General features: G+C 45.6%; 11 protein-coding genes across 11 annotated transcripts; 7 read left to right on the top strand and 4 right to left on the bottom strand.

Annotated features, from left to right (window-relative positions):
• Nucleotides 1–69: 69 nt before the first annotated feature.
• Nucleotides 70–1,263, bottom strand: IL334_007814 (uncharacterized protein; the record flags this gene model as incomplete). Its single annotated transcript, XM_062939503.1, has 5 exons — nucleotides 70–140; nucleotides 193–530; nucleotides 605–705; nucleotides 768–979; nucleotides 1,056–1,263. 5 exons carry the CDS (start codon nucleotides 1,261–1,263, stop codon nucleotides 70–72), a joined length of 930 nt encoding a protein of 309 aa, XP_062795554.1.
• A 608-nt stretch (nucleotides 1,264–1,871) lies between these two features.
• Nucleotides 1,872–5,252, top strand: IL334_007813 (uncharacterized protein; the record flags this gene model as incomplete). The annotated part of the gene is made up of 13 exons (XM_062939502.1): nucleotides 1,872–2,334; nucleotides 2,392–2,841; nucleotides 2,894–2,909; nucleotides 2,956–3,307; nucleotides 3,352–3,624; nucleotides 3,674–3,715; nucleotides 3,772–3,824; nucleotides 3,874–3,911; nucleotides 3,967–4,093; nucleotides 4,140–4,218; nucleotides 4,271–4,458; nucleotides 4,561–4,668; nucleotides 4,721–5,252. 13 exons carry the CDS (start codon nucleotides 1,872–1,874, stop codon nucleotides 5,250–5,252), a joined length of 2,721 nt encoding a protein of 906 aa, XP_062795553.1.
• A 1,325-nt stretch (nucleotides 5,253–6,577) lies between these two features.
• IL334_007812 (uncharacterized protein) lies at nucleotides 6,578–8,729 on the top strand (the record flags this gene model as incomplete). The annotated part of the gene is made up of 8 exons (XM_062939501.1): nucleotides 6,578–6,740; nucleotides 6,801–6,887; nucleotides 6,946–7,030; nucleotides 7,087–7,154; nucleotides 7,213–8,161; nucleotides 8,219–8,357; nucleotides 8,421–8,487; nucleotides 8,548–8,729. 8 exons carry the CDS (start codon nucleotides 6,578–6,580, stop codon nucleotides 8,727–8,729), a joined length of 1,740 nt encoding a protein of 579 aa, XP_062795552.1.
• A 639-nt stretch (nucleotides 8,730–9,368) lies between these two features.
• IL334_007811 (uncharacterized protein) lies at nucleotides 9,369–12,749 on the top strand (the record flags this gene model as incomplete). The annotated part of the gene is made up of 8 exons (XM_062939500.1): nucleotides 9,369–9,399; nucleotides 9,500–9,738; nucleotides 9,785–10,897; nucleotides 10,949–11,052; nucleotides 11,174–11,403; nucleotides 11,664–11,916; nucleotides 11,966–12,206; nucleotides 12,264–12,749. 8 exons carry the CDS (start codon nucleotides 9,369–9,371, stop codon nucleotides 12,747–12,749), a joined length of 2,697 nt encoding a protein of 898 aa, XP_062795551.1.
• Nucleotides 12,750–12,847: 98 nt separating this feature from the next.
• IL334_007810 (uncharacterized protein) lies at nucleotides 12,848–14,013 on the bottom strand (the record flags this gene model as incomplete). The annotated part of the gene is made up of 7 exons (XM_062939499.1): nucleotides 12,848–12,896; nucleotides 12,955–13,043; nucleotides 13,102–13,132; nucleotides 13,195–13,537; nucleotides 13,614–13,814; nucleotides 13,880–13,913; nucleotides 13,972–14,013. 7 exons carry the CDS (start codon nucleotides 14,011–14,013, stop codon nucleotides 12,848–12,850), a joined length of 789 nt encoding a protein of 262 aa, XP_062795550.1.
• A 438-nt stretch (nucleotides 14,014–14,451) lies between these two features.
• On the top strand, nucleotides 14,452–15,611 carry IL334_007809 (uncharacterized protein; the record flags this gene model as incomplete). The annotated part of the gene is made up of 7 exons (XM_062939498.1): nucleotides 14,452–14,577; nucleotides 14,639–14,678; nucleotides 14,737–14,809; nucleotides 14,882–14,958; nucleotides 15,031–15,142; nucleotides 15,256–15,416; nucleotides 15,553–15,611. The coding sequence occupies 7 exons, from the start codon at nucleotides 14,452–14,454 to the stop codon at nucleotides 15,609–15,611; spliced, it is 648 nt and encodes a 215-aa protein (XP_062795549.1).
• Nucleotides 15,612–15,992: 381 nt separating this feature from the next.
• IL334_007808 (uncharacterized protein) lies at nucleotides 15,993–18,028 on the bottom strand (the record flags this gene model as incomplete). The annotated part of the gene is made up of 8 exons (XM_062939497.1): nucleotides 15,993–16,362; nucleotides 16,431–16,654; nucleotides 16,722–16,887; nucleotides 16,954–17,107; nucleotides 17,184–17,290; nucleotides 17,350–17,433; nucleotides 17,502–17,707; nucleotides 17,783–18,028. The coding sequence occupies 8 exons, from the start codon at nucleotides 18,026–18,028 to the stop codon at nucleotides 15,993–15,995; spliced, it is 1,557 nt and encodes a 518-aa protein (XP_062795548.1).
• Nucleotides 18,029–18,973: 945 nt separating this feature from the next.
• IL334_007807 (uncharacterized protein) lies at nucleotides 18,974–20,814 on the top strand (the record flags this gene model as incomplete). Its single annotated transcript, XM_062939496.1, has 3 exons — nucleotides 18,974–19,784; nucleotides 19,866–20,634; nucleotides 20,709–20,814. 3 exons carry the CDS (start codon nucleotides 18,974–18,976, stop codon nucleotides 20,812–20,814), a joined length of 1,686 nt encoding a protein of 561 aa, XP_062795547.1.
• A 300-nt stretch (nucleotides 20,815–21,114) lies between these two features.
• Nucleotides 21,115–21,453, top strand: IL334_007806 (uncharacterized protein; the record flags this gene model as incomplete). Its single annotated transcript, XM_062939495.1, has 1 exon — nucleotides 21,115–21,453. One exon carries the CDS (start codon nucleotides 21,115–21,117, stop codon nucleotides 21,451–21,453), a length of 339 nt encoding a protein of 112 aa, XP_062795546.1.
• A 315-nt stretch (nucleotides 21,454–21,768) lies between these two features.
• On the top strand, nucleotides 21,769–22,763 carry IL334_007805 (uncharacterized protein; the record flags this gene model as incomplete). The annotated part of the gene is made up of 3 exons (XM_062939494.1): nucleotides 21,769–22,218; nucleotides 22,305–22,506; nucleotides 22,591–22,763. 3 exons carry the CDS (start codon nucleotides 21,769–21,771, stop codon nucleotides 22,761–22,763), a joined length of 825 nt encoding a protein of 274 aa, XP_062795545.1.
• Nucleotides 22,764–22,995: 232 nt separating this feature from the next.
• On the bottom strand, nucleotides 22,996–25,313 carry IL334_007804 (uncharacterized protein; the record flags this gene model as incomplete). Its single annotated transcript, XM_062939493.1, has 4 exons — nucleotides 22,996–23,594; nucleotides 23,653–23,875; nucleotides 23,937–25,115; nucleotides 25,203–25,313. The coding sequence occupies 4 exons, from the start codon at nucleotides 25,311–25,313 to the stop codon at nucleotides 22,996–22,998; spliced, it is 2,112 nt and encodes a 703-aa protein (XP_062795544.1).
• Between the last annotated feature and the right edge of the window lie 444 nt (nucleotides 25,314–25,757).

Below are 25,757 nucleotides of genomic sequence, written 5' to 3'. Positions count from 1 at the left end.
ATGTATACACGACATATATGTTCGCTGTGTTGAAATAGTTATTCTCAGCTATGCTTTTGCCCTCTGTGCTTATGCCTTGATCAATGTACAAGCAACACTTCCTAATGCCCTTCGGATATCTTGATAGTCCACATCGTGTGCTACACATGACCATTAGCGTTACCCCAATCGATGATGTGATCACAAACTCACTATCCTCCACTTCACCCCATTTTTCGATTTGACTTCTCACTTCCACATGACTTGCATCTGCAGCTTCGTTGGCCGAAAGTTTACCCTTACACAGTGCCAACGCGATAACGAATGATTTGGAAGCATAAGCAGCTCTTTCGAAAGCTGCTAATTCCCATCCATCCATTTCCTCCAGTACGTTTTTCAACTTTGATTTTACTTCTTCACTCTGTTTGGGTGAACTGAACCCTTCTGCTGGATTCAAAGTCACATTATACTCTTCAAGCAACCATGAAAACAATGGATCCCAATGTTGTTTTTGCATTTTAACGAGAGTTGGAGGAGTATCGCTGTGATATCTATGTCACATTGTATGATCTCGTCAGTCAAGGTATATGACACAATAATCACCCAAAGAAATGGTGTTATTCACAAGATAGTATCTGTGTCTAGGTATTTCATCATTTGATCAATGACACCTGACCTTATAGCGCCTTCACCTAATCCATCAATTGCTCTCGAAGCCAACGAAGTCTATATAAGAGGAACAAATCATTTTCATAATCGTAGAAGCATCTCATACGCGATCTACTCACAACTGGCAAAGCATGCTGTTTCAACACTTCATCTTGATTTTCCCATTCGTTCGCTATCAACAAAGCCAATAATCTCCGTTGGGTTGGTATAGATAGTTTCGCTCCTCCAGGAGTCTTCAGTGCTCTTTGATCCAACGTTATTTGGAATTGTCCAGATTCATCTTGTTTGATATGAACAGTCTTCCAAAATCTCCTAAGGGTTACTTCGGCTCCTACGAAATTTGTGAGATTCACAATCAGCCTAAATATCTGTACATTTGTCATTGGATGATATCAATGAGAACGTACGGTTGGTCTGTGTCAGAGCAGGTCCATCCTGTACAGTCGCTGCTACAACAGGTGTCGAATTGTAATTTCTCCTACCTATCTCACCTGTCCTCCGGTAAGCTGAGGTCGAAGATGAGGAAGCGAGTGTGGTCCCGATCACCAGACCAGATTTCACAAGCGGTCCTCGTTGTATCACAAGTGGGCGGAGGTATCGAGCTAAAGACGTCATTATGCGTTACTGTACAGGGTAAGGGGGTGTGAGAGAGTGAGTCGACACGAGTACTGAGTTGTTGGCAGATGAGATGTCAAAATGACTTTTCGTTTCGGTAAAACTGGATTCTAACATTCACGATATTCCACTGGGTAGTATTAGAAGAGTCTCAAGACCCTTTTGTATTGATCATTAGCGGGATCAATTATGCATTAGTCGTTCGATCTGAGATGGTTGTAATCAGATCCTGTTTGATCACTTCGGGCGACGCCGCGTGCTTCGATCACAATTGGTATGCAACAAGGAAATAATGAATGATGATGAAATGGGTCAAAGCTTAATCTAAACTCATGAGTCCAAATCCCCCTTCTCCTCTTTCTCCTGTTTCCTTCATTGGAATACACCGTCACAGTAGTCGATTAGCTGAATGAACCGTTCAACCACCGCCTTTCGACAACCATCCTTTCATTCTCTCGACCACCTCTTCCTTTCATCGGTCAACCACTCATTCAGCGACGCATGACACTGCCGACAGAGCAATAATATAGCAATTTCTTCGTACTCTTTTCCCTACAAATCTAATCTGTCCCCCTGAACAAGAAGTATACCCAGGCTTTGACCCAACAATGGTGCCTCAGGATAATGCAGCAACAGTATCACCGAGTACGTCCAATACAAGCAACAACACCGACCCAACGACGACCAGTGCACCGAAACCGAAACAGAGAAAGCTCAATCGTACATTACCTCAACTGAAACGTAATGCGGCTTGTTTACCTTGTCGTAGAAGAAGGATAAAATGTGATGCCGGTAAACCGCACTGTTCATCTTGCGTCAGAAGTTATCATTTTTTGGCTAGAACGCAACCGGACGATTCAAGAGATTCAAAAGGTGTACAATGCTCTTACGAAGATGATGGGGATGACGGAGAAGACGACCATGGTCACCCTCCACAAGTCAATCACTCGGCACCAACAGAAAGCACAATTTCAAACAACCTGCCGGATCTTCCAAGAGGAACGAAGAGGAAGGAAGCCGGGTTTAACCAGGATCCCAAAGAGGTCATCAAGAAACTGGAACAGAAAGTTGGTGAGTACACCTTTCCCGTCGCTTGCCAGGCCTTTAAGCTCACTATTTGGTGTTTAGCCGAATTGCAACAGGCATTAGCAGCAACAAATGAGTCTAGCAAGCAGGCTTCAGCTGTGTCCACTTCTGCAATACCGTCTCATCACCATACAGCTGTTCATCAAAGCAATCAGTTAAATCCTGCAGACACATCCACATGGTCCGGCCCTTCACCTAATCAGTTCCCTGCCGACTTCCTCAACGCACCGTATATCCCCCCAGAAGTCGTCTCGTCCTCCATCTCGGACAGCTTCTCGGCTCTCCCATACGATGGCGCCTTTCAAGGTCCAATGAACTTTACCAACATGGCGTCCAAATCTGCACCTGCAATAACGCCTCAGAGAGATGACCCTACAAGACGCTCTATTCAACCCCCTAACACGGATGATGTTGATGCAGAAGCGGGAAGATTCAGTGGACCTTTCTTGGATATCTTGTTTCCCGGTTGGCCGCCTAAACTTCCAACGCCTTGTGAGTGTGATTCGTATCTGGACATGAAGACTTACTGACGTTGTCTATTCAGCTATGCTCGATCACCTGTGAGTATCCCTTTATGAAAGCAGTGCACGAGCTAATGACTTGCAGAGTCGAAACGTTTTTCAACATGGTGCCCTCTGTTCATCGAGTTCTCCATCGTCAATCGTTCCTTGCACGTCTAGCTTTACCACCCACCCATTCGCAATTCCCACACGTTGCGCTTCTTCACGCCATCTGCGCAACAGCTGCCCGATATACCGCAGCTGTGAAATGTAGGCCAGTCCCAGAGGCGGTTGAGAAGACAAACCAAGATGCCAAACGTGCTAATGGGAAAGGGCTACCAAATGATGATCCAGCGGACGAAACGTGTTTCTCCGAGAGGAACGCGAGATATGCGCTGAATGCCATGAAGTTCGAACATGTCAGCGGCAGAGGTCTACTTGATATGCTACAAGCTATGGTGAGTCGTTTTGCACCGGGGCACTGTATTGATCGGTTGTGCAGATTGTGATGGGACATTGGGGTCAATCGAGTGCAAAATGGATCGAAGGATGGATCACAATCGGTAGTGGAGGTCGACTTGCCATATGCCTCGGGCTACTCGATCACCAACCCGATGATTTCGGTATGCCAGCTCTTCGACAATCGATCCTCTCGCCTCCCGTGAACGACGCAGAAAGAGAAGAGCGCCGCGCTGTCATGTATTATATCATGACCTATGACTGTCTCTCGGCGGCCTCGTCGGGATGGCCTAATACTCTTCCCATCGCTGAAATGGTAAGCTCAACCACCTGCAATCGAGTCAAGCTGATCAGATTTCAATAAGACAACAAGGATGCCTTGTCACAGGAGAGATTTCGATGGCTTGGTGAGTTCCATTTCGGTACAAGCTCTTTGCAAGCTTTCTGCTGAATCTTGACGTAGGATTATATCCCTGAAAATCCTCAAAATTACCATTCAAAGGATCTGTATACTCAGTAGGTGTTGCTTTTAATACCTGAGCTCTGGACACTTACAATACTTTAGTCACCCGGTCGCAGATGGATTCAATATGATGCTGAAAGGTGAGCGATTTCAGCACTTTCCATGAATAGGCTAAGCGGGTCTCGGACTTCTTAGGTATCACCTTACTTGCTCGGTCAACTCAATTCATCCGGAGATGCCGAGGGCTCGATCCTATTGATCGAGTGCTCGTCAAACAGTCCACCGAGTTTACGGATATCGATTCCGATATTGCATCATTTCAGTGAGTCACTGAATCACGCACCTCTACAGTATTGACACCTGTGTAGCATGCACTTCCCTGTGTCTCTGCGCGATCCTGTACAGTACCTGCAAGGATACGCTAAGGGTGTAGATGCAGATCTCATCGTGAGTGATTCTCAATCCCAGGTATTCCCATGGTCTCACCGTGAATGCGCAGTCGGCACACCTTATTCCTCGTGTCGCCAGTATATTCCTCCACGAACCGTTTGCCGATTGGAGCGATCCATCCTGCCCTGCGGTCTCAAGGCTATTGATAGAGGCAAGGGCCGTTCTTAACGTCGTTTACTTGGTCGTGAGCAGTAATGCGGATATATCATACATGGTAATGCCTATCTGTTCTTGTGAGTCATGGTTATTTTCACCGTGATGATTGGTATGCTGATTTGTATCGACAGTGTGAGTTCATTGTGAACATTTATTCAAACAAGACACTAATCCTGCTCCCAGCTACTTCTTCACAGCTGTTCGAACACTTTTGTCGTTCTTCCAGAGAGCGCTTGAGAGTGGTGATTACGGTGCGGCATATACCTTTCGCTCCGAGATTGCCGTGTTTAAGTGAGTATCTACTGCCTCGCCCGGATGAAATGCTAATATAGTAAACTCTTAGGATGGCATTCTCTGCGATGACCAATAGATACGCAATTGGACATCGTCATCTGATAATGGTTGAAATGCTGATGAAACATGCTGAAATGGATACACTCGGTCATCCACTGCCTGACGGAGATACTTTGCCTAACGTTGCGCATCCTCAACCTCCCGCTTGGCAGGTGGCTTATCCCACTATGGCAAGACCTTATAACCCTGCAGAAAATGCTGTACGCCTCGCCACCGATAGGAATGCCGATAGGAATGCGCCATCCATCGTGAACGATCAATCTGAAGGAGCGATCGGCCAACTGAATCAGACTGTTGGTCAGCGGGAAGGAAACAGACGTTCGGTGGACAACGCAAGTTTTCAGAGTTCTCCTTTAGATAGCAGTATGGGAAGTACCAATGAGCCTGTCCATGGACATGGGCGCAACGATCCACCAGGTTGGGTGAACTGGCCAGGTGTACCTCCTGGTGTCACAACTACACCTTACGAACATCAGAATACCTTGGCTCAATCCCTTGATCCTAATTTTCATTTATTGTAAGTCATGTCCAGTGATGCAGTCGTTCGTAGCAGCTCGTACTCCGAAGCCTGTAAATTTCCCATAATTCAAAATAGTAACATATGCATACACGAGTGACAATTGGCTGATAAGCAGATGTACGTTGCAAAGCGTTTCGGGCGGATCATGAATGATGCCGGACGCTTTTGTTTACGTTTATCTCGTAAGTCAAGGAGATTTCAGAATACTGCTATTAACAAGAAGCAACACCGGGCGGTTGTGGATGACCCTTTTCTTGATTTAAGCGTAAGAGGAGGGGGAAGGGGAAGGCATTTAAATTCAGGACAACATATGAGATCTCCCTTTTTTTCCAAGGGATCGGAAGGCGGTAAGTGGAGTACAGCACATGGCTTAAAATCTATTTATGGGTTCCCACAAGACTTTCGATGGAATTTTCGTTGATCTCGGGTTACGAATCGATTCGCATTATTTATTCCATATGAATTGATTCCTCGCTTGTGAATTAGAGTTCCTCACCATCAATTTGCGACACATGATAACAAGGTCTAAAAAAACAGGGCTCAAGTCCATGCTATGGGGCATCAGCACCTTGTGATGGAGATCCACTTCTGATTGGATACCGGGGATAAGAAATTTTTTGGCTTATCAGATGACGTTCTCACGCTTTCATTCTCATCGCCGCTGGTCCGGGCTAAGAGGTGAAAAAAGAATACGAACATATTGTGATAGGTCAAAATATCATGTGGAGCATGACAGTAACCACGAGTCATAGAAAGATAAGAAACTTTCCATATATACATGTAGTGGCTGAGCTCATGTTCCACCCGTCGATTCGATATAATCGTACCATTGTCACTACTGTAATCTGCTGATTCAGATTGAATCGGAATCGTTCATCGAGTATCTCACCTATCCACCGGCACTTCCGTCCACACTTTGACAAGATCATCTTTTGACTGGCATATACAGGCGAAGATATTAGCGCTGTTTGTACTGGATAACAACAACCAGCATTGATCTCGTGACATTTGACGACTCGTCAAACTCAGCCAAAGTCTGGGTAACATAACGAAAGACCTCAACATCGCTTAAATCCAAGTAATAATATTCAGGAACCACGCATCACAAGCGAAGTCTAAAAATTACCAACCAACAGAAAGCCTACAACCCAGATTTGCACCCAAGAGGAAAACTTGTGGTAACAAACTACTTGCTACAACTCACATTGATAGAAGTCCTTAAAGATCATCTGTGATAGAAGCATAGAGTAATAGCTATAAACCCGATTTCCTTTTTCTTTTTGGTTATTATCTGATTACTCATCAGAGGAATCCACACCTTGCAAAATGTCGGGGAAAGAAATAGATATGGCTCCAGTGCCTCCATATGAATTGGTCGCTGCACCAAAGAAAGTTGAAAGTCATCCAGAAGCTTTTGTGTCTGATATTAATGGAGACAGAGGTGAAAAAGCTGGATACAATGGTGAAAACCAAAAGGTTGACGGTCCAGGTAAGTCAACTGTTCAGAACATCGGCAATGTATCCCTTCTTACTAATCAATCGAAATCAGCGGCCAACCAGGTAAATGGCAATATGCATCGTACCCTCAAACAACGACATATGGCAATGATTGCACTAGGTGGTGCTATTGGTACTGGTGAGTTACATTTCAGCTGGGCGCTGAGCGGTTTTGGCTCACACTCTCATGTCAATAGGTCTATTCGTTGGTTCAGGTTCAGCTCTCTCCACTGGTGGTCCTGTCGGTCTGTGGTTGGGTTACATCTTCATGTCATCTATTGTGTGAGTGATTGCGACTGATTTTTCGTGAAGCGATCTGACTGAGGGTTCATCAACAGATATTCGATGATGGTTGCCTTAGGAGAAATGGCTTCATTGTTCCCAGTAGCAGGTGCTTTCACCCATTGTGAGTTTTTCATGCCTTTATATATTGCTCTCTTGCAAGCTCTAACCACCCAGTCTAGATGCGGCTCGTTTTGTCGATCCTGCTCTCGGTTTCGCAACCGGTATCAATTATTGGTACTCGTACGCTATCACTATTCCCGTCGAAATCGTCGCTGCCGCCATTGTTATTTCTTACTGGGATGATACCACCAACGCTGCTGTCTATATCACCGTTTGTCTCGTCTTGATTTGGGCAGTCAACTTTTTGGGTGCCAGAGTATATGGTGAAACTGAGTTCTGGTTCTCAGCGATCAAGGTAGTCACAATCGTGGGCTTGATCATACTCGGTGTCATCTTGATGTGCGGAGGTGGACCCACTCATGATAAGATCGGTTTCCGATATTGGCGAAACCCGGGACCATTCAATTCGATATCAATCAACGGAGGAGATGGAGTTATTGGCGGAAGATGGGGACAATTCTTGGCCTTCTGGAACGTTTTCATTCAAGCTGCCTTCTCTTTCCTCGGTACCGAAATCATCGCTACTACCCTTGGTGAAGCTGAGAACCCTCGAAAGACCGTCCCAAAAGCTATCAAGCGTGTCTTCTTCCGATTGGTCTTCTTCTACATTGCCGGTATCTTCATCATTTCAGTCTTAGTACCCTACACTGAACCTAATCTTCTCAACGGTACCGGAACTGCTGCTTCTTCACCCTTTGTCATTGCCATTCAGAACGCACAAATCAAAGCTCTTCCTTCAATTGTCAACGCTGTCATTCTCGTTGCCGCCTGGTCAGCTGGTAATTCAGATTTATATGCCGCTTCTCGTACCTTCTACGCTTTAGCCTTGGAAAATCAAATGCCAAAGATCTTCAGAAAATGCACAAAGAGAGGTCTCCCAATCTACTGTGTAATTATTACTGGATTATTCGGTTTACTCGCCTATCTCAACACTGGTGGAGATACCGCTATTACAGCTTTCAATTGGCTTTATAATATATCTGCTGTTACTGGTGTCATCACCTGGTGGTGAGTCTGCAAGCTCTCTTTCACCCTAATGGAGCTTACTAATGTGTTCATCCATAGGGGCATTCTCCTTTCTTACCTTCGATTCTACTACGGTCTCAAGAGACAAGGTTTGACCCGAGATGATTTCCCTTACCGAGCTCCGCTTCAACCTTATTTGTCGTGGTATGGATTTATATTCCTTACCCTTGTCATGCTTGTAAGTTGTTTATTTTCTTTATAAGCTGTTATACTGCTTGCTAACAATCCATGTACGGCGCAGTTCAACGGATTCCCCGTCTTCCTCAAAGGTAATTGGAACACTTCAAACTTCTTTGTCGCTTATGTCTGTGAGTTGTAGAAGAGCTCCGTGATTGTATAGGTATTCATGCTGACACCACATTCCTTAGCCCTTCTTCTCTTCTTCGTCTGCTGGGCCGGTTGGAAGGTCGTCAAAAAGACCAAGATGATCCCTCTTGATGAGATTGACTTCCACACTGGTCGAAGAGAACTCGATGAGCTTGAAGCTATCGACAATGAAACGTTCAAGGTCGAATCCAAGTACCAGAAAATCATGAGTATCTTATTCTAAATTCATCTATTTTTCCGTTTTGTAATTAAGTCTTTATTCATCGTGCAGTCGGTCAGAGGAGGTGATTCCCATAATTGTTGTGGATCTCGTAATCTTAAATCATCAATCATTTCCCCCATCAATATATAATTTCGAATAACTCAACACAAGACGATGCCGCTTCTAGCCTAGAATTGCTGTATTGTTGTGTCCTCATTTCCATTATATGCATAGATCCTCTTTCTGCATAAACTTGCACCATAATTCGTTGGGCCAATACTGCCACGTGCGAATGTTTTTCTTTCTTTACGCGGTCGTGACCGCTGACGTCGTTCACCGAGTTAACCGTAAGTTAACTGAACATCCCTCTTCTTTTGGGATGAGTATATTCGAATCTTGAACATGAACGAGATTTTGAGTTCATAGAAATTATAACTTCGCGGTCTCACAACAGGTGAAAGTACCTTCAGTGCTCATCGACATCGACCAAATCCTCACCGCCCTGCATCAATTCGTGTGTCATCTATATATCAAAGTCCATTCAGTATTTTTGGTAGTTGCGGATATTGTCACCCATTCCGAATTCCCCGCCCCAGAGGTGGCCAAATATACCCCATCAATACTTAGGGGTGACCTCTGCGAGATTGATCATCGGTCAACATGCAGTACCTCTCCAAAGCGTATAACTACTGTGAGTAAATATGCTTTTGATTCTTGCTGACTTTCAGACTCTGGTATCAACCCGGCTACTCTTTCCGGTGCGATCGATGTTATAGTCGTTCGTCATGTAGATAGCGAAGGAACAGTCACACTCTCCTCATCTCCCTTTCACGTCAGATTTGGTAAACTCCAAGTACTCCGAGCAGCAGAAAAGACAGTGACCATTCGACTTCCCAATAACCTGCCCGCTCCTCATATCGCTCCTTTTGTGATGAAAGTTGGTGAAACCGGAGAAGCTTTCTTCGTAGTAGAGACGGATGAGCAAGTGCCGGCGGATCTCCTGACAAGTCCTGTCGTTATGCCCACTCAGGTGAGTATAAACCTGTATGTGGATTTAAGCTAATGTTCATGAGAAGACTGATCTTCCATCAACTCATGTCGATCATGAAGAGGAAGATATTCAACCGAAACCTCACCATCATTCCCTTACTCAAGAACCATTTGGAGAAACAGAAAAACGTGTACAACATGAAGAACCTCTGGGGGATGTTGATTTTCTTGATTTAGACGCAAGCTCATCAGCCGACACACCACCGAAAGATTCACCAAACAAGCGCTCTTCATTGGTTCATTCGGCTTCTTCTCTACTACCCAATATACCTTTCCTTTCATCCCCTTCCAACAGTAGATCCGGTTCCCCTCCGAAAGACGACTCCTCAAAGCAGCCGGCCAATGATGAAGCAAAAGCAAAAGCAAAGGATGAACCAATGATATCCACAACCAATCAACAGCCTAATCCACTCACGACTAAACCGGGAGAATCATCAGATATGCCTGAAAGAGATCACACATTGTCAAGTCATGACGCAAAGACTGCTGAGAGGCATGAGGCAGGATCCGATGGCATGCTGCCGAGAGTAGAACCTGGTCAAGGTGAAGGTCCACCAATATTGTATGGAAGAGATGTCGTGTTGGATATGGCAGGCTACCATAGCGCCAAGAGTGGAAATCCTGGATCCCCTTCATCAGAAGATAGCGATCCTCAAAGCGAAACTTTCATTCAGGATCTGCTAGCGGCTGTGCAGTTGCCTGACGAATCCCGACCAGCATTACCTGCATCAAGGTTGACAGATTCCGAGCTTCCTTCGGGCGACCCAGATGATACTCCGCTCCCTTCTCCTGCTCCCGAAATGGCTTCTGACCCTGATCTTCCTGGTATTCTCGCCAATGTACATTTAACGCCTCAGTCAATATCAAGAAGATTCGATAGAGGACACTCGGAACCACCACAAGACATCAACTCTGATGGACCTAGATCTCCAACGAGAACAGCTATGGATATGCAGTGGGATTGGGGCAGACGGCATGGTGTAGAGATGGGTAGAAGTCGCTCGGGAACATTGCCTGAAAACCCAGCGGGAACTATTGGCAGATTGAAAAATGTGGAGGAGAACCCTTATATGTTTGTATTAGAACTGCAAGATCACTCTCACCATTTCGAGCTGTCGATTGCCGAAGGCTTTTCAGAGGTGAGTTCATCATCCAATCTCCATACAGGGTCAAGCTAATGCATCGTATAGGACGACGAAGCAGAATTTACTCGTAACAGAATAACGTTTCAGAAGTTTATTGAGGACCCTCAAGTCGTCGATGATCCTCGCTTGATAGTGAAGTACAACTCAATGTAAGTTCTGATCTATCGGAAACCAGCTTACCAAATTGAGATATCGCACATGGTCCACAGACTATCGACTGCTGTATGCCTTATCGATGTATCGTCGTACACTTCTTCCACCCCCTTCCAGTCCTTCTTTACCCGCACTTTCCGACGTTGGTATGACCAGCCAACCTCCAGACAGACCATCGTCTGGATATGGCTGGTCTCGATGGTGGAGACGAGGTCAAAGTAGCTCAACAGGTGCACCTGCTCAACTAACGAGATCCAATACCTCTCCTATCAATGAGGTACGGCCCCTTCCAGCAGTTGAATCTGAACAGCCTGCGCCTGCGCCTGTGGACGATGCTACAACCGGAGGTAAACACTATGCAAAAACACTGCGTTTGTCATCTGACCAGCTTGTGAGTAGAACGCAATGAAGCTACAAGCTGACAACCCCAGAAATCGCTACAACTGAAACCCGGTCCCAATACCGTGCAATTCTCAGTCACTTCTTCGTATTCTGGTCTGGCTACATGTGCATCTCGTTTGTTCCTCTGGGAGGAGACAGATCAAGTCGTGATATCAGATATCGATGGGACTATTACAAAGTAAGCTACTACTGAATCTATCCTCAGCTGACTATTGTAGATCTGACGCTCTCGGTCACGTCTTCGCGGCCATTGGTCGAGATTGGACGCACCTTGGTATCGCAAAACTCTACACCGATGTCTGTAACAATGGCTACAAAATGCTGTATCTTACTTCTCGAGCTATTGGACAGGCGGATGCAACGCGACAATATCTAAAGACCATAATTCAGGGCGAGTACCGTCTACCTGAGGGACCAGTGATCATGAGTCCCGATCGATTGATGGCCAGCTTGCACCGGTTAGTATCATGCACTTGCACACCGCGAAAGCCAGCTGATCATTTGCAGTGAGGTTATCATGCGAAAACCCGAGCTGTTCAAGATGGCCTGTCTAAGGGATATTCAACGGCTTTTCGGGGAACAAGCCAAAGAAGCATTCTTTGCTGGTTTTGGTAATCGAATAACCGATGCAATGAGTTATCGAAGTGTCGGAATTCCGGCTGCTAAAATATACACCATCGACTCGACAGGAGTTGTCAAGACAGAGCTACTTTCAGCAGCAGGGCATACAGGAAGTTATATTCAACTTGTGAGTCAACGGGATTTGGTCAAGCGCTGATATTCCCAGAACGATCTTGTGAATGAGGTATTCCCTCCCGTTAGCACCAAATTCAAACCTGAATATACCGATTTCAACTATTGGCGAGACAATATCGCGGATATTCCTATTCCAGATCTGTCACCTCCATCTCCCGCCTTGTCAGCTCGATCCGACACTTCAGGCCGACTAAGTGTGCTGGGCAAGATTGCTGGAATAGGTCGTCGAGGATCGAAGCAACCTTTGTTACCAACGAGTGAACCTTCGTCACGTCCATCCAGTCCACTATTTGCTCCATCCATGACACCGGACGATTTTAGTGAGGGCGAAGGTGACGATGACGACAAGAAATCACAGATCAGTATGCCCGGATCATTTGATGATGAAGATCAAGAAGATCATACAGCAGATACCTTTTTCGGCAATCAGAACGACCTCGAAGCTCAAAACGGTAATGATGATTCCTTCGACGATGACGCAAATTTCGATGATGATATCCTCGCAGCGGGTGAAATGCAACACGTTCCGTTTTAGATCAAATAATTAAAGATAGAAAAGGTCACGATGATCCTGTAATCCTTGTATATTCATTGATTTTCTTACATTTACATTTTATGTTTATCATGCATGATTTAGAACAGGGGATCTACCGGTAATGGATCAGGCCCAATCGTCGAATTTCTGTAATGCTTCATCAGAGGATTTCACTTCAACCAAACCCCAAGCACGGAACACTCACGAGAAGAAAAGGACTTTGATGGCCAAAGCCATACCTCCATGTAGAGCGATCACAGCGATGATAAGGAGGCGGGTCATTTTGTTGTCGGCCTGCATAATCAGTATTATCAGCTGGAGCCGGTCTTCAAACCTGCAGAATATAACTTACAGAAGCAAGCACAGGATAGATGTTTTGAACCCTATTCACAACCATGTCTAGACGTCAGATCAAGTCCAATCGCACTTGGATGATGCTACTCACAAAAAGTAACCTGAACTGCTTGCCCCTCCAAACACCAGTACCCATCTCAATATGCCTACTGGAACAAGGCACAACAAACTAATAGGAATATATACTCCCATTGAATAACCATATAAGCCCAATGCTTCGGCTACGCCCCATTCTCCTACTCCCAACCATTTGGTAGCACCCCACAATAAAGCCGGTAAACCTAATCCGTAAAAGTAAATGACTGACACTGCTGTTGATAGTAATGGAAGATTGGAATTAGCGTGGGATGATGCGAGGTATTGAGAGATTGAGCTGATCAGTGTCGATGTGATGTAAAGTGTCAAAATCAAAGTTGTCAATGTCCAAAACGGGCCTAAAAAGCATATAGGTCAAATTTAGTATAGAATCAGTGAGCTTCTTATCATCCTAATAGACGAGAACAGACATACCGTAAAGATCAATTTGACCGTCACAGTTTTCAGCTATGAAACCCGGACGCGGAATCATGGCCATTCCAACTCGCTTGAGAACCGTATTGGTCTCCACATCGAAGTAGGTTTGGTAGTATGCTAAATTGAATGGACTGTAAGGTACGTCTGGAGGCGATGGTGAGGTCGCACGAGGTGCGTGAGTGTCGGTCGGTAAGAAAGCTGAGGACAAAAGTCAGCTTCCTGATTCCCGAGTCAGACAAGAAGCAGATTATCGCCAGACTCACTCTTGAATTCGAGACCATTCCCTTGGTCATTGATCTAGCAGGAATTGGTTTATCAGTACTTGCCAATCAGATAATGCTAACTACGAACGCACCTCATCATCGACATCTACAACGGCGTATCCTCCTTGTGACATTATTTGCTCTTAACCTGATATAGTCGCTGTCCTTCTGAGAATGTGATATGAAATGCGTAAACTAACAAAGATATCGTCAATAACAGAGTACGGCCAATCCGTCGCGCGGAAGGGGCTCAATCGCGTGGAACGCGTGCCTATGTCAGTCTGATGACACTTTCTGGCTGCGCCTATCAGCTTAACTGTATAACGTGCTGTGCTGTTGTGAATGATCTTCGGCTTGTTTAACCTCAATCTCTTATCCATTGTTACACTGAATACTTAGTAATCGTCCACATCCATCATACTTGATCACTGCCTGACTTACTCGCCAAATCGATAGCCTCGATACTACTCTGTCTTCTTCTTGAAAACTCACTCGTACAACCGTGCAGTGTTCTGAGCGCGGCATCCCATTATCCAAGACGTTCTCCCTATCATCTTTCAAGCCATTCTACAATGTCCAATCCTCAAACCCCTTCCACTGCTGGTGATTTCTCTTCTGCGAGTACGCCATTGAAGAAATTCAAGTTAGTTTTTCTTGGTGAACAGTCAGTTGGAAAAACGAGTTTAATTACTAGATTTGTGGGTCTCCCTCCTCGCTTGTCTGCCTGAAACTACGACCGCTGAACGACGATGGGAATAGATGTATGACACCTTTGACAATACGTATCAAGCAACTATAGGTACGCTCTTCTTCATTGAAATGTATCGTCTTGTACGCTGACCTGCAAATCGCGATAGGTATCGACTTTTTATCGAAGACTATGTATTTGGAAGATAGAACGGTTAGATTACAACTATGGGACACTGCAGGGTGAGCCATACCTCAATCCGCTGGAGCCAATTGTTTCGCAGCATCCGCTGATTGTACAATGATTCCGATCAGTCAAGAACGATTCAGATCGCTCATCCCGTCGTATATACGAGATTCTTCAGTAGCCGTTATAGTATACGATATCACAAGTATGTCTAAACATATGACGCCGTCATAACCACGTCGCTCATGGAGAGCTGACAGCGACGAGCTGGTTCTAGACCGAACATCTTTCCTTAATACGACCAAATGGGTAGACGACGTCAGGAACGAAAGAGGTCAAGATGTGATCATTGTACTGGTGGGGAATAAAACGGATCTTAATGACAAACGGTGAGTTAGTGGACTTCGGCTTTACCCTATTGCCCAAAAGGTCCCCCTTTAAGCGCAGGTTCCCTAGGTTCCCTAATCTATCGGCACTTGCTGACCTCGGTCGTTTCAAATAGACAAGTGACACCAGAAGAGCTCGACAAGAGAGCAAAGGAATTAGGTGTCATGTCAATAGAAACCTCTGCCAAAGCGGGATACAACGTCAAAACATTGTTCAAGAAGATCGCCATGGCATTACCCGGTGGAAGCGCTGAAGTGAAAGAAACCGCAAATACAAGTAAGTCCGTTCCTCTTGTCTCCGGTGCATGGTGCTAGAGACATCATTGCAGTCGTACTCGTTTGGCAGGATGCTGAGAGAACTTAACATATCTTTCCACTACTTGACACCGCTAATACCTGAATGTCGTTATCAGAAATCGATGTCTCATCTACTCCTCAAGAAGTACCTCAAGCATCAGGCTGTCAATGCTAATTCCAAATGTACCTTGTACAATATTTTTATTATTCGAGTCTTGGTCATGCTCGCGACTCATTTGCAGAAGCGCTACGGGTTTACGAGTGGAAATGATGGGTACCAGAAGTCTGCTTAGAGGCTGACTTTGTAAAGAGGGGATATCATAACGATGGCTTCGTACCGTATACCATTGACCGATATGTACAAACATGAACATGACAGTGGATGTTTTTCGTCACCTGAACATCGTAAATCTGAACCCGGGATCTTCTGAATTTCATATTGGGTTTACCACCGTTATGGCACCGATCAACGACAATACGGGACATCTCGACTCTATTTATTATCGCTTGTATAAACTTCTATAATAATTTTCTATCTCTACTCTTTGTTTGTTACCTAATAGACATATTCGAAATGGGGATTTTCTTTGTCTGTCAAGTCTGCGAAGGCGGTTGCGTTTGCGTCGTAAATCTCTTGTGAATTCTCCAGGGCGATCTTTTTCTTTCTATTCTCATACATGAAGGCGAATCTGAAAGCGAAGAACAAGAGGAATTCCAAGATGTTGCAGACAAGGATGGCGCCAATACCCAAAGAGTACTTGGGGGCTTGCTCTGTCTTGAAGAAGAATGGTCCCACGATATTACCTACACAGGCACCAAACCAGATCATAGCTGATACAATCATCTTCTTTGATTGACCTCCTGAATTAGAAGTAATCAACGATAGTGAAAGTACGAATGAACACTGGTAAGATCCGGTGAGATAGCTGGAAATGACAATTAAATACGGCCATCAGTCTTTGTCCGTGCTGGTTGATCAGATAGATTTACTCACAAACAGATTAATCTCCCTATGTAGGCATCCTTGGGAGCTAAGAGGAACCCCAAAGCACCACCGATGGTAGGCAACATGAAAAGTGCACAAACAAAGGTCCTGCTGTTCTTGGGAAGTCTATCGTTGATTAACGCACCGGCACCAATCCAGACAACAACGAACGCTCCTTGGGGGATACCCAATAAGGCGGTATGAAGCGTATCGAATCCTAAACCTTGAATAACCTGAAGACGTTGGTTTAGTCAGCTTAGCAGATTGCTACTAAGAAACAAACGTTTCGCAGCGACTTACAAGAGTAGAGAAATTACTGATACCGCCGTTGGGGATGTTACCGATTAACCCAAGAAAGCAGAACATGTACGTTTTGTAATCTGCGAACGCTTCTCTGACTTGACCCCATTTGATCTTTCTACTCTCGATACCAGTTTGGTTCTTTCGCATTCGAGCAATCATAAGCCTACATATTGTGACAGCCTCAGTGAGCGAAATGGTCACTGATAAGGAGGTTTCAGGTGTGACCTACAATCTCTCGTCATGAGTGAAACCTCTGAAACTTGCAGGAGAGTTTGGTAAGAAAAGCAGCAGGCATATTGCCCAAGCTGAGCATGCCGCCCCAACCACTAAAAACTCATATCTCCAAGACGCAAGTGCCCCCTTGATGTTACCGATTCCGTAGCCTTTTGGAAGAAAGGAAGGCAAATGTCAGCATCCACTTGATTTGTACAGCAGGAATAAATCGACATTCGAACGCACCGATCAATCCACCTCCAGCAACTCCTATACCATTGAAAGCGTACCAACAAGAAATTCGAGAAGGTTGTTCAGCTCGAGTATAATACATCGATGTGATTAACATGAAACTGTCATAGGTTCAGCATGTCGGCTTGCCGAGTTGCGTGAGAAGATCATTCAGACTTACGCGGGATCAGCAATTGCTTCGGCTGCACCAGAAATGACCCGCAAAGCAGCAATAGCGGCGAAGTTCTTAGCAGCAGCTTGAGCCCTGTCAATTGAGAGAAACCACCCCGAATCAGCAGGCGATACATAAAGTGCTCTTCTTCGTTTACTCACATCAAAAAGACACCCCAGAAGAATATGTTGGCACCAAGGTAGTAGGCAGGAGGAAAACGTTGCATGATCAGATTTGATGGAATCGCCCAAGCAAGCCAACCGAAATAGAAGATTGAACTGAGCCATGAATAATCCTGTTTGCCTAGATTCAAATCCTTTTTGATACCGAAAATAGCAGCGTATGAAAGTGTTGTTTTGTCGACATACTGTATCAATGAGAATTACGGTAAAACATCGTCAATGATAGTCACAATCAAAAACTCACAAAGGTATTCACTCACGTAGAAGAAGTAGCAGATACCCAAAAGAGGAATGATCCTCCTATCAAGTTTTCGTTTCAATCTCTTCTCATCGTCTGGGTTTATATGAGAGTCATCAGGGTATCTCTCCATAGCCTCATAGTAGATGTCACTGTGATCACGGACGACGGGATCATTGGGTTTGACTGGATCTTCGAAACCGACGGCGTCTTCCAGCTGAATGGTTTCGCCCTTGTCGGCATCTTTCTTAACCTGTGTAGCACTCATTATGAATGCCAGAAACGATATTTCTATTTGGTGAAAAACTTATCAAGCTAGCAAGAAAGAACAAGTCCTGCGATCTCTTACGCCTCCTTCTTGTATATTCTGATTATAACAAGTTATTTTCTAATGATCAAGACGCCCAAAATCTCTTAGGATGAGACGCTCCGGGCCGTAGGAGACTGGCCTGAAATACGATACATGAACCCTGATCATATCTTGATGGGGAGAAGAGGGGCGTAGATGGGGAGAGAGGTCCCCCTTCACCATTGTCCCACCTGATTTCCTGATTTTGTCATTGCCACTCATTTACGCAAAGGTCCCTGAAGGCCCGCGTAGCTCCAAACCCGATCTGTGAGGCAGCGCTGCTCAGCTTGCGGGATTGAGCAAACACATTCGGAGTCACAACAAGATTTCTTCGGATTGTGGAAAAGGAGGTGTTAATTTCGGACCGGTATCTGCATTAATATCAGGGTAATGAGCGGTTGTGGAGAATTGACCGATCATGCCGTACCCGTCTGATGCCGACGACGGTTGGAAGAATCTCTCATCCTTGTCACTCGCAGTGATCAATGTCCACTGATGCTGGACCGATCGATATAGCATTTTATTCCGATACTTTGTCATCAGAGATAGCGCTCCAAGGAATCCATATATCATCAGCTTGCCCCATCTTCATGGGTTTTATCATCAAACTCCCACCGAAAAGCATGAGTGATGATCTATTATTTGAGCCAAACACACACTATGAGTACTGACCTCTTCAAGTTGAATGATATTCTACTAACCAAAAAGCTAAATGGAACAAAACAAACACAGTCAAACAAAACAGCATCTGACTCCACAAATAGCAATCAAGTCTTGTGAGTGTTCATGCAACGACAATCATCTACATTCTACCTTCAACTTAGTTTACCTCTATCTGAATTCTCATATCGTCCTCAATACAGCATGACACTCCGAGATAGTTTCATATCAACGTCCAGTTCTAACACATATCCATCCACCATGTCTACTTCATCTTCATCTGCACTGGGACTCACTGACTCTCCCCTACGACCTAGACTTCGTTCAATGATCTCTTCCGCTCCATCATCTCCCAGATCTGATGTAAAGGTGAGATCGAAGCCTTCGTCACAACAACTTCGACAGTCCTCTTCCAAAAATTCCCTGTACCAGGAAGCGACAGTGAACGCTGCTCGCAAAGTCACCCAGCACAACTCTAGAGATCAAGTACAAACCATCCACACTAAACCATCCAAAACCAACTTGGGTGGTTCTGAAGCCGGATCAAGACCTTCTTCAAGAGCTGGAACCAATGCATCACTGTCCAGACCAACTACAGTGCCCGCCAGAGCGATCTCTTCGAACCCAATGACACCCACTAAGACAACATCGAGTAGTCGTGTTACCCAACAGGATCAGCCTCCAAGAGCACAAATCACTCAACCTTCACACGAGTTCGCCCCTCATCGTCCCCCTTCCAGCCGAAGAGTACCGGTTCCAAAACAACTTGTTTCTCCGGCTAGAACGGAGGTTACGTTAGCAGAGGAGTGGGAAGCAGAAATGGTCAGAGATACTCGCCAGCTTGATATCCGCGCATTTGATACACCTGCAGGTGGGAAAGGTATATCGGCTGAAGAAAAACAGGAACAAAGACAGAAAGATATGGAATGGGAAAGAGCCGGAATATGGGAGACTGGAAGAGATCCTGCAAGGGAGGCTGAAGATAGAGTCAGAAGAGATATAGGAAGATATGTTGGTGAGTCAGCTCGTTGAGTTTCGCGTGTCTCGTACCCCTCACTTCTATCTAAGTTGGAGAGCTGATCGACTTGTTTCGCAGCTTTCCCCCCTACTTTGCCAAGAGTACCAGTACGTGCTGCTCCGACTGGGGTTACCTCTGTCCATATAGGAGTTAGGCCAAGGCTGCATCCACTCCGCGCATCCGATTCGATGTTGAGAAATCAACCTGATGACACTCTTCCAATTCCACTCTTCTCACCCTCTTCTGATAACGCAGACTTATCAGAAGAATCACATTGGGGAAATCACAACACCCGTTACGACCCCGCATTGGCTGAGAAAGCTCGGAAAGAATATGAAGATTGGAAAGCAAAAAAGGCAGAACGAGAGGGTGGTATAGCAGATTCTGATACTTTTGGAACAAGAGACTGGATTCCAAGAGCAAGAGAAGTCGCTAGACCAGGCGCTGTAGAAGGGATCGCACATTCAGAAGAATACGAAAATCATCACCATACAATCCCCAGATTACCTCATCCGACGCTGTCACAGCCAAATCGAGCTAGACAGACAAGAACTTCTGAGAATCAGCCTTTGAAGGTTAAAGATGTCAGTGAGGCAAAGAAAAATGGACAAGTGCTTGAAACACAATCCCAGCATCATGGACAAGAGCGTATGCCAGAATATATGTCTCAAGCGCAATGTTGGGGATATCCTGATCCTTATGGAATGGCCTACCATGATAATGGAACGGGAACGGGACAGGTGCATGGTATAGAAGGATATTATCCAGAACAAGGATATTGGGATCCGTCTTATTGGTGGGGCATGGGACTGATTGCAGATGATCCACGAGTAGTTCCAGACTACCAGTGAGTTTTATCGTAAGAATCACCTGCATGAAGCGATAGTATGTTGCTGATGTGCTGTTTTTGCTTGCTGCCAGTGGCAGAGCAGCTCAACACGTTGATGCAATTCCAACACTACCCAATCAATCCAATGCAGAAGACTCTACACCCCTCATACCTGTGGAGAGGTATGATGAGCCGTAAGTGTACTTTCATGATCATCCTTTCAGGATTTTGTGCGATTATATGTCCATTGCATCCCTTGGTATCCATCCTCCTTTGTTCGAAAGGATTGCCTTTCTGCTTTTGTTGTCGTCCACCCCATTTTTGCTGGATCCGTCACGAACTATTGCACCCTTCCAAAGAGCTGCAATAAGGGGTGATCGAACATGATTTATATATATAATAACCCATGTAATTGTTGATCACCCCTTCTTGCCCTCAACAACTCACATTCTTGTATCCTCCTTACGCCATTCATTTCTCTTGATCAACCTACCAATCATGTTTGGGACGACTCCACCCCTCCATCCTTCTGCTTTACAGTCCATTGCGGGACAATACGGTACGGGTATGGGCTACGAACAGCCTATACATCAAGCTCAGCCTACTCCCTACGGCGGCATCGGTTTCGGTCTGAGTAGCGGTTGTGGCGGTAGTGGTGGTAACAATATGATGGCTTCCGGTGCGGGTAGTGGACAAGCCTTCCCTCGTATGCGGAATATGGGCATTGGGATGGCAGGTACAGCCGGTCAGGGAATGACAGGGATGGGAATGAGTGGTATGGGTATGGGTATGGGTATGGGAATGGGAACAGGCGGCTCGCTTAATGGGTTGGTTTAGACACTTCGCCTTTATTCCATATTTTCATTTCCTTTTGATCTACTTGGGTCAAGTTGGCTCGGAAGTGACGCTACGATGTTCGATCAAGTGCCGGCCGGTGGCAGAAGTTCGTTTCATCTGCTCCTTTCGGTCGGTTGATGGGACGGCAGGGTTCGGTTGCGACGATAAAGGAGCTCCGAAACCATCTCTCCTAATGTTGCTTGTGACCATCGTGTATATATTAGCGTTTCCCGGGGTGTGACTTGGCTGAAGAGAGAGAATTGAAGCTGACAATTGGTCTATTGCGCTTTATACATATTTCCCTCGAACTCGCGAATGTCACCTACCTATCCTCAACGACCTACTACATATTACCGCCGGATCGTGTCTGGTGATGGGAAATCGTCTACTCGAAATCCTCGAACACCCGATCTCCTTGGTTATTCGCCACTTCATGGTGCTCATTCACCACCACCTCTCCGACCCTCAACGACGCCTTTACCCCCTTCACCTCTGACTCGACCTCCCATCATTTCCAGGGCAAACTCCATGATGTATGATCCCTACCAATGGGGCAATGCGGGTGTAGGTTCTGGAAATATGATGCAAGGTGGCTATAATCCATATATGGTGGTGAGTGGCAATCAAGCCGGTTCAACGATGGATCACACTAGGCCTACGAGCGCCCGATCTGTCAGTCATGCCGATGGAGGATTAAGACCATATGACTCCTCCATGATGAAACAAGGTAGAATGGGTCACTATGGGTATCTTGAAGGAAGAGAGGTAAGTTGTGTCCCGGCTAATTTTGTGTCTCCTGCTAGTAGTTGTCCTGAACGGAATAGTACTGACAAATTCCTGCTGTCCTCAAGCTTGCAGGACCTCCCCCGAATCAAGCTCCGGCTGGGTGGAGCCCGGCAGCACATCAGAATCACATATCACCCTATAACAGGCCAGAAAACGTAGCTCGTTCAGCGTATTATCCTGGTTCCCAAGCTGGTTCAGCTGCTGGTGCAGGCGGGTCCATGGCGTGGGGGGATGGCGGTAATACGCCAAGAGCGAGATATGACGGGTGTGAGTGAACTCACCCCCTATTTAGTATATCTCAAAATGTCAGAACAGGGCTCACTCACTTCGTTCGTGGTTCATACATTTCAGCTTCCTCCGCTACAGGATACGTTCAAGCCGATCTTGATACCCCTTATCCACGAACAACGACTGGCGGAGCTTCATCAGCTTTCACGCGATACGGTCCTGATGGGTCAGTAGCGAACGGAATTGACGGTAGGATGGGCATCAACCATCGTAGATTAAGAGAGGGCAAGGTTTGAGCGATGACCCGGAATCGGGCAATGTTTGTTAACTTGTATTAGAGATTAGTCGTGAAATTTCACAGGAAGAGATATCTGGTGGGAGAAGGATACACACTCCGGAAAATAGGAAAGACAGCGTCAATTCTGGAATTGATGGGGTGAATGTGCTAAATTTTTCGGTAGACTCAGGTAAATGCATACATGCATTTCGTACTATACCATTTCTTGAATTTCGTGACATTCATTAAACTCATTTCTTCGGACTTGGCGTCCAGGTCATTCTTCTTTCGGTTTTGCCACCCCATCCAGACTTGTTCTCCATCACGGCTCCTCTATTCCTCCCACTAGTCGATAATCCTCCTGCACGACCAAAGGAAGAACCTGAATGAATCAGTGGTGATCTACCTACACTTCTTTCTAGTAGGTTTCTCGCTGCCGGAGTGAGATTATCCGCCTGCCTTCTCGGTGTCATCGTTGACGAAGGAGGTAGCATTTTCCCCTTCCCATTGTAAGGTGTTTTTTCTGCGCGGCGTGATCTGTCTGCAGCAGCTCGAAGGGTGGTCGATAACGTGGATCCACTACGTTGGGGCGTGAAAGATTTTGCTCTTTCTGATATGGACCGACTTGCCTTATCAGCTAATTTTCTTCCAATTTCATCGCGTCTTTTATTCTCTGGCAGTCGGAATGATTTTGACGTATCTAAAGGATCATCATTGCCGTCAAGTGCTCGCGGAGTGGAAAGCAAAGTTCCCCAGGTCAACAGAGAAGGCAGATCTTGTGGAGAAGGTGATGGATCATTGGGAAGTAATGGGTAGTTGTTAATCGTTGGCATTGAAGGTTCGCGGTGATCTATAGCACATAGTTTTAGCGATCAATGCCTGGCCTAATGTATACCAATACGACTCACAAGGAGTCCCTTTCACAGCCGCATCAACCCAGCTTCTGGCAGGACTGCTACCTCTTCTACTACTTCCTGCACCTCTACCAGGTCTGACTTCTTCCTCTTCAGGTAATCTTGTATTAGCGTGAGAAATAGAAGGCGGATTGGCAACTGGTTCGGTATTCTCGGAACGGGGTTTAGGATACGGTGCTGAGTTGGAATCGGCGGGAAACATCAGGTTGTTCCTAGTCTGGTGCAGAGCTTTGTCAGCTTTCAGAAAAATGATGTGAGACGGGAAGACCTTCGCGTACCTTATATCCCCATTGATCTGCACCGCTACCTCCTAAGGAGACTGTTGCTCTATCTCCGTCACCCATGACCGCAGCCTCGACTCTCAATCTCAAAGCCTTTTCCTCGTCTCCCCTTCCTCTTCCATCATCAGTTCCAGAAGCCCCCTCGCGATGAGGCACAATCTGTCCATCTTCTGTGGATATTATGGCGGTCGCTGGAAGACCCGCTTGGGTCAAAGCTTGTGTAAGTGGGTGTTTTGGTGGGAGTGCTATTCCTGCTAATTTCGAATGAGATTCCGAATGAATTTCACCAGTCTTGATCAGTGCTGTCGAAGACGATCCAGACAAATGAGACACAAGAGCACCACTGCTCTTGTCATCCTCCCCTCCGGGGCCTTCCGCTGAGATCAGATTTTGGGTGCCGTCTAACAGCTTGGTACTCTGCCAAGCTTCACCATCATTCCTGTCTCTTCCACCTTCTGCCAATCCACCAATTAATCTCACCCCCTCGCCGTTGACTCTCCATTGACCAGTTGTGGCAGCGTGCAAGATCATCTTTCTTTTTTCTTCACCTTCTATTCTCCTTTGATTGGCTTTCTTTTCAGCTTCCCATGCCCACCCCCATCTTTCTTCTCTCCTTTTCTTATTCTCCTCTTCTACTATTTGAACAAATGATGCGTTGTCTTCCGAAGTGTAGTTTCTTTGGAAAGCGTCCAAAGACAGGTCGTCTCTTATCATACGTTGTCTTTGTCTTTTGATAGGTTTAGATCCAGATTCCGGTATCTTATTGCTAATACCGCAGCCATCCAATTCGTCGTAATCTTCATATCTTCTCCTGGCTGATCTCGAGCTTTCGCCGATCGTGTTCGGAGTTTCCCATCCTCTTGCACCGATGGGGGTTTTAGTGGTTCCACCTCTTGCTCCGGGCATTGAGATATATGGTGTTCCAGTCATCGCGAATTCAGTTCTTCTGGCTCTTTCAACATCGATATCATCTAAGCTTCGTCTACCGCCAACTGGAGTCCTACCAGCGTCTTTCTCTTGAGCCAAATGGGCCAACTTGCGAATAGAGGACGAAAGTAACTCGGGATCATTTTCCGTCAAGGCTGTCAGATAGTCATTCGTAGCGTGCAAGTGGGGAAGATTGGGGAAAAAGTCTCTGCTGATAATATGGGATAAAGCGTCGGTGTATGTGTCTTCCTGTGAATAACATAATCAGTAAAGAAGTTTGAGAATGTTTGTGGCAACCACGCAGATGAATCGACTAAAGCGACAAGATGAACTCACATCTAGGACATGTTGTTGATATAATGATTGTTGTCCTGTTTTGGGTCCAGAAATGATTTTCGGGGCAGGACCTGTTCGAAGAACCAGAGCGTTACTTGATTCTCCCGACATGATGGATTGACAAGAGGAAAATGACAACGAGGTTGAGACTCCAAACTACAAATATGAATGGACTTCAGATTGCTTGTGCTATCAAAGGTGAATGAGTAATGAGTCGTTCAGTTTGGGTGGCGATTGAGAAGAGAAAGGGATTGAGAAAAGTGGAGGATCGAATAAAGAATAACCGGGATAATGAGTAGTTTTGAAGTAATTTGGGAAGATGCATGTAGGTTCATATTATTGATACTCTATGGTAGACAGCGTAGAAAACGCAGAAGTTTGGTTCCCAAGCATGGCAACAGGTGTCATTTATGACAATTCAAGCATTCAAGGCCCCCTTATCTCTCGTTAGATTAAGAAGCATTGTAACAAGAGATTCCGCAGATCCGACTTGATCAATCATCAAGGTAGATCGGCTTCGTCCGACATAATAATAGTTTGTGAGATGGCAAGACG

The sequence above is a fragment of the Kwoniella shivajii genome, chromosome 11 (assembly GCF_035658355.1).
Source record: "Kwoniella shivajii chromosome 11, complete sequence".
In the NCBI taxonomy this organism is placed as follows: Eukaryota; Fungi; Basidiomycota; class Tremellomycetes; order Tremellales; family Cryptococcaceae; genus Kwoniella; species Kwoniella shivajii.
Note: the sequence above shows the minus strand (reverse complement) of the source record. Positions and strands in the feature narration are given on the sequence as shown.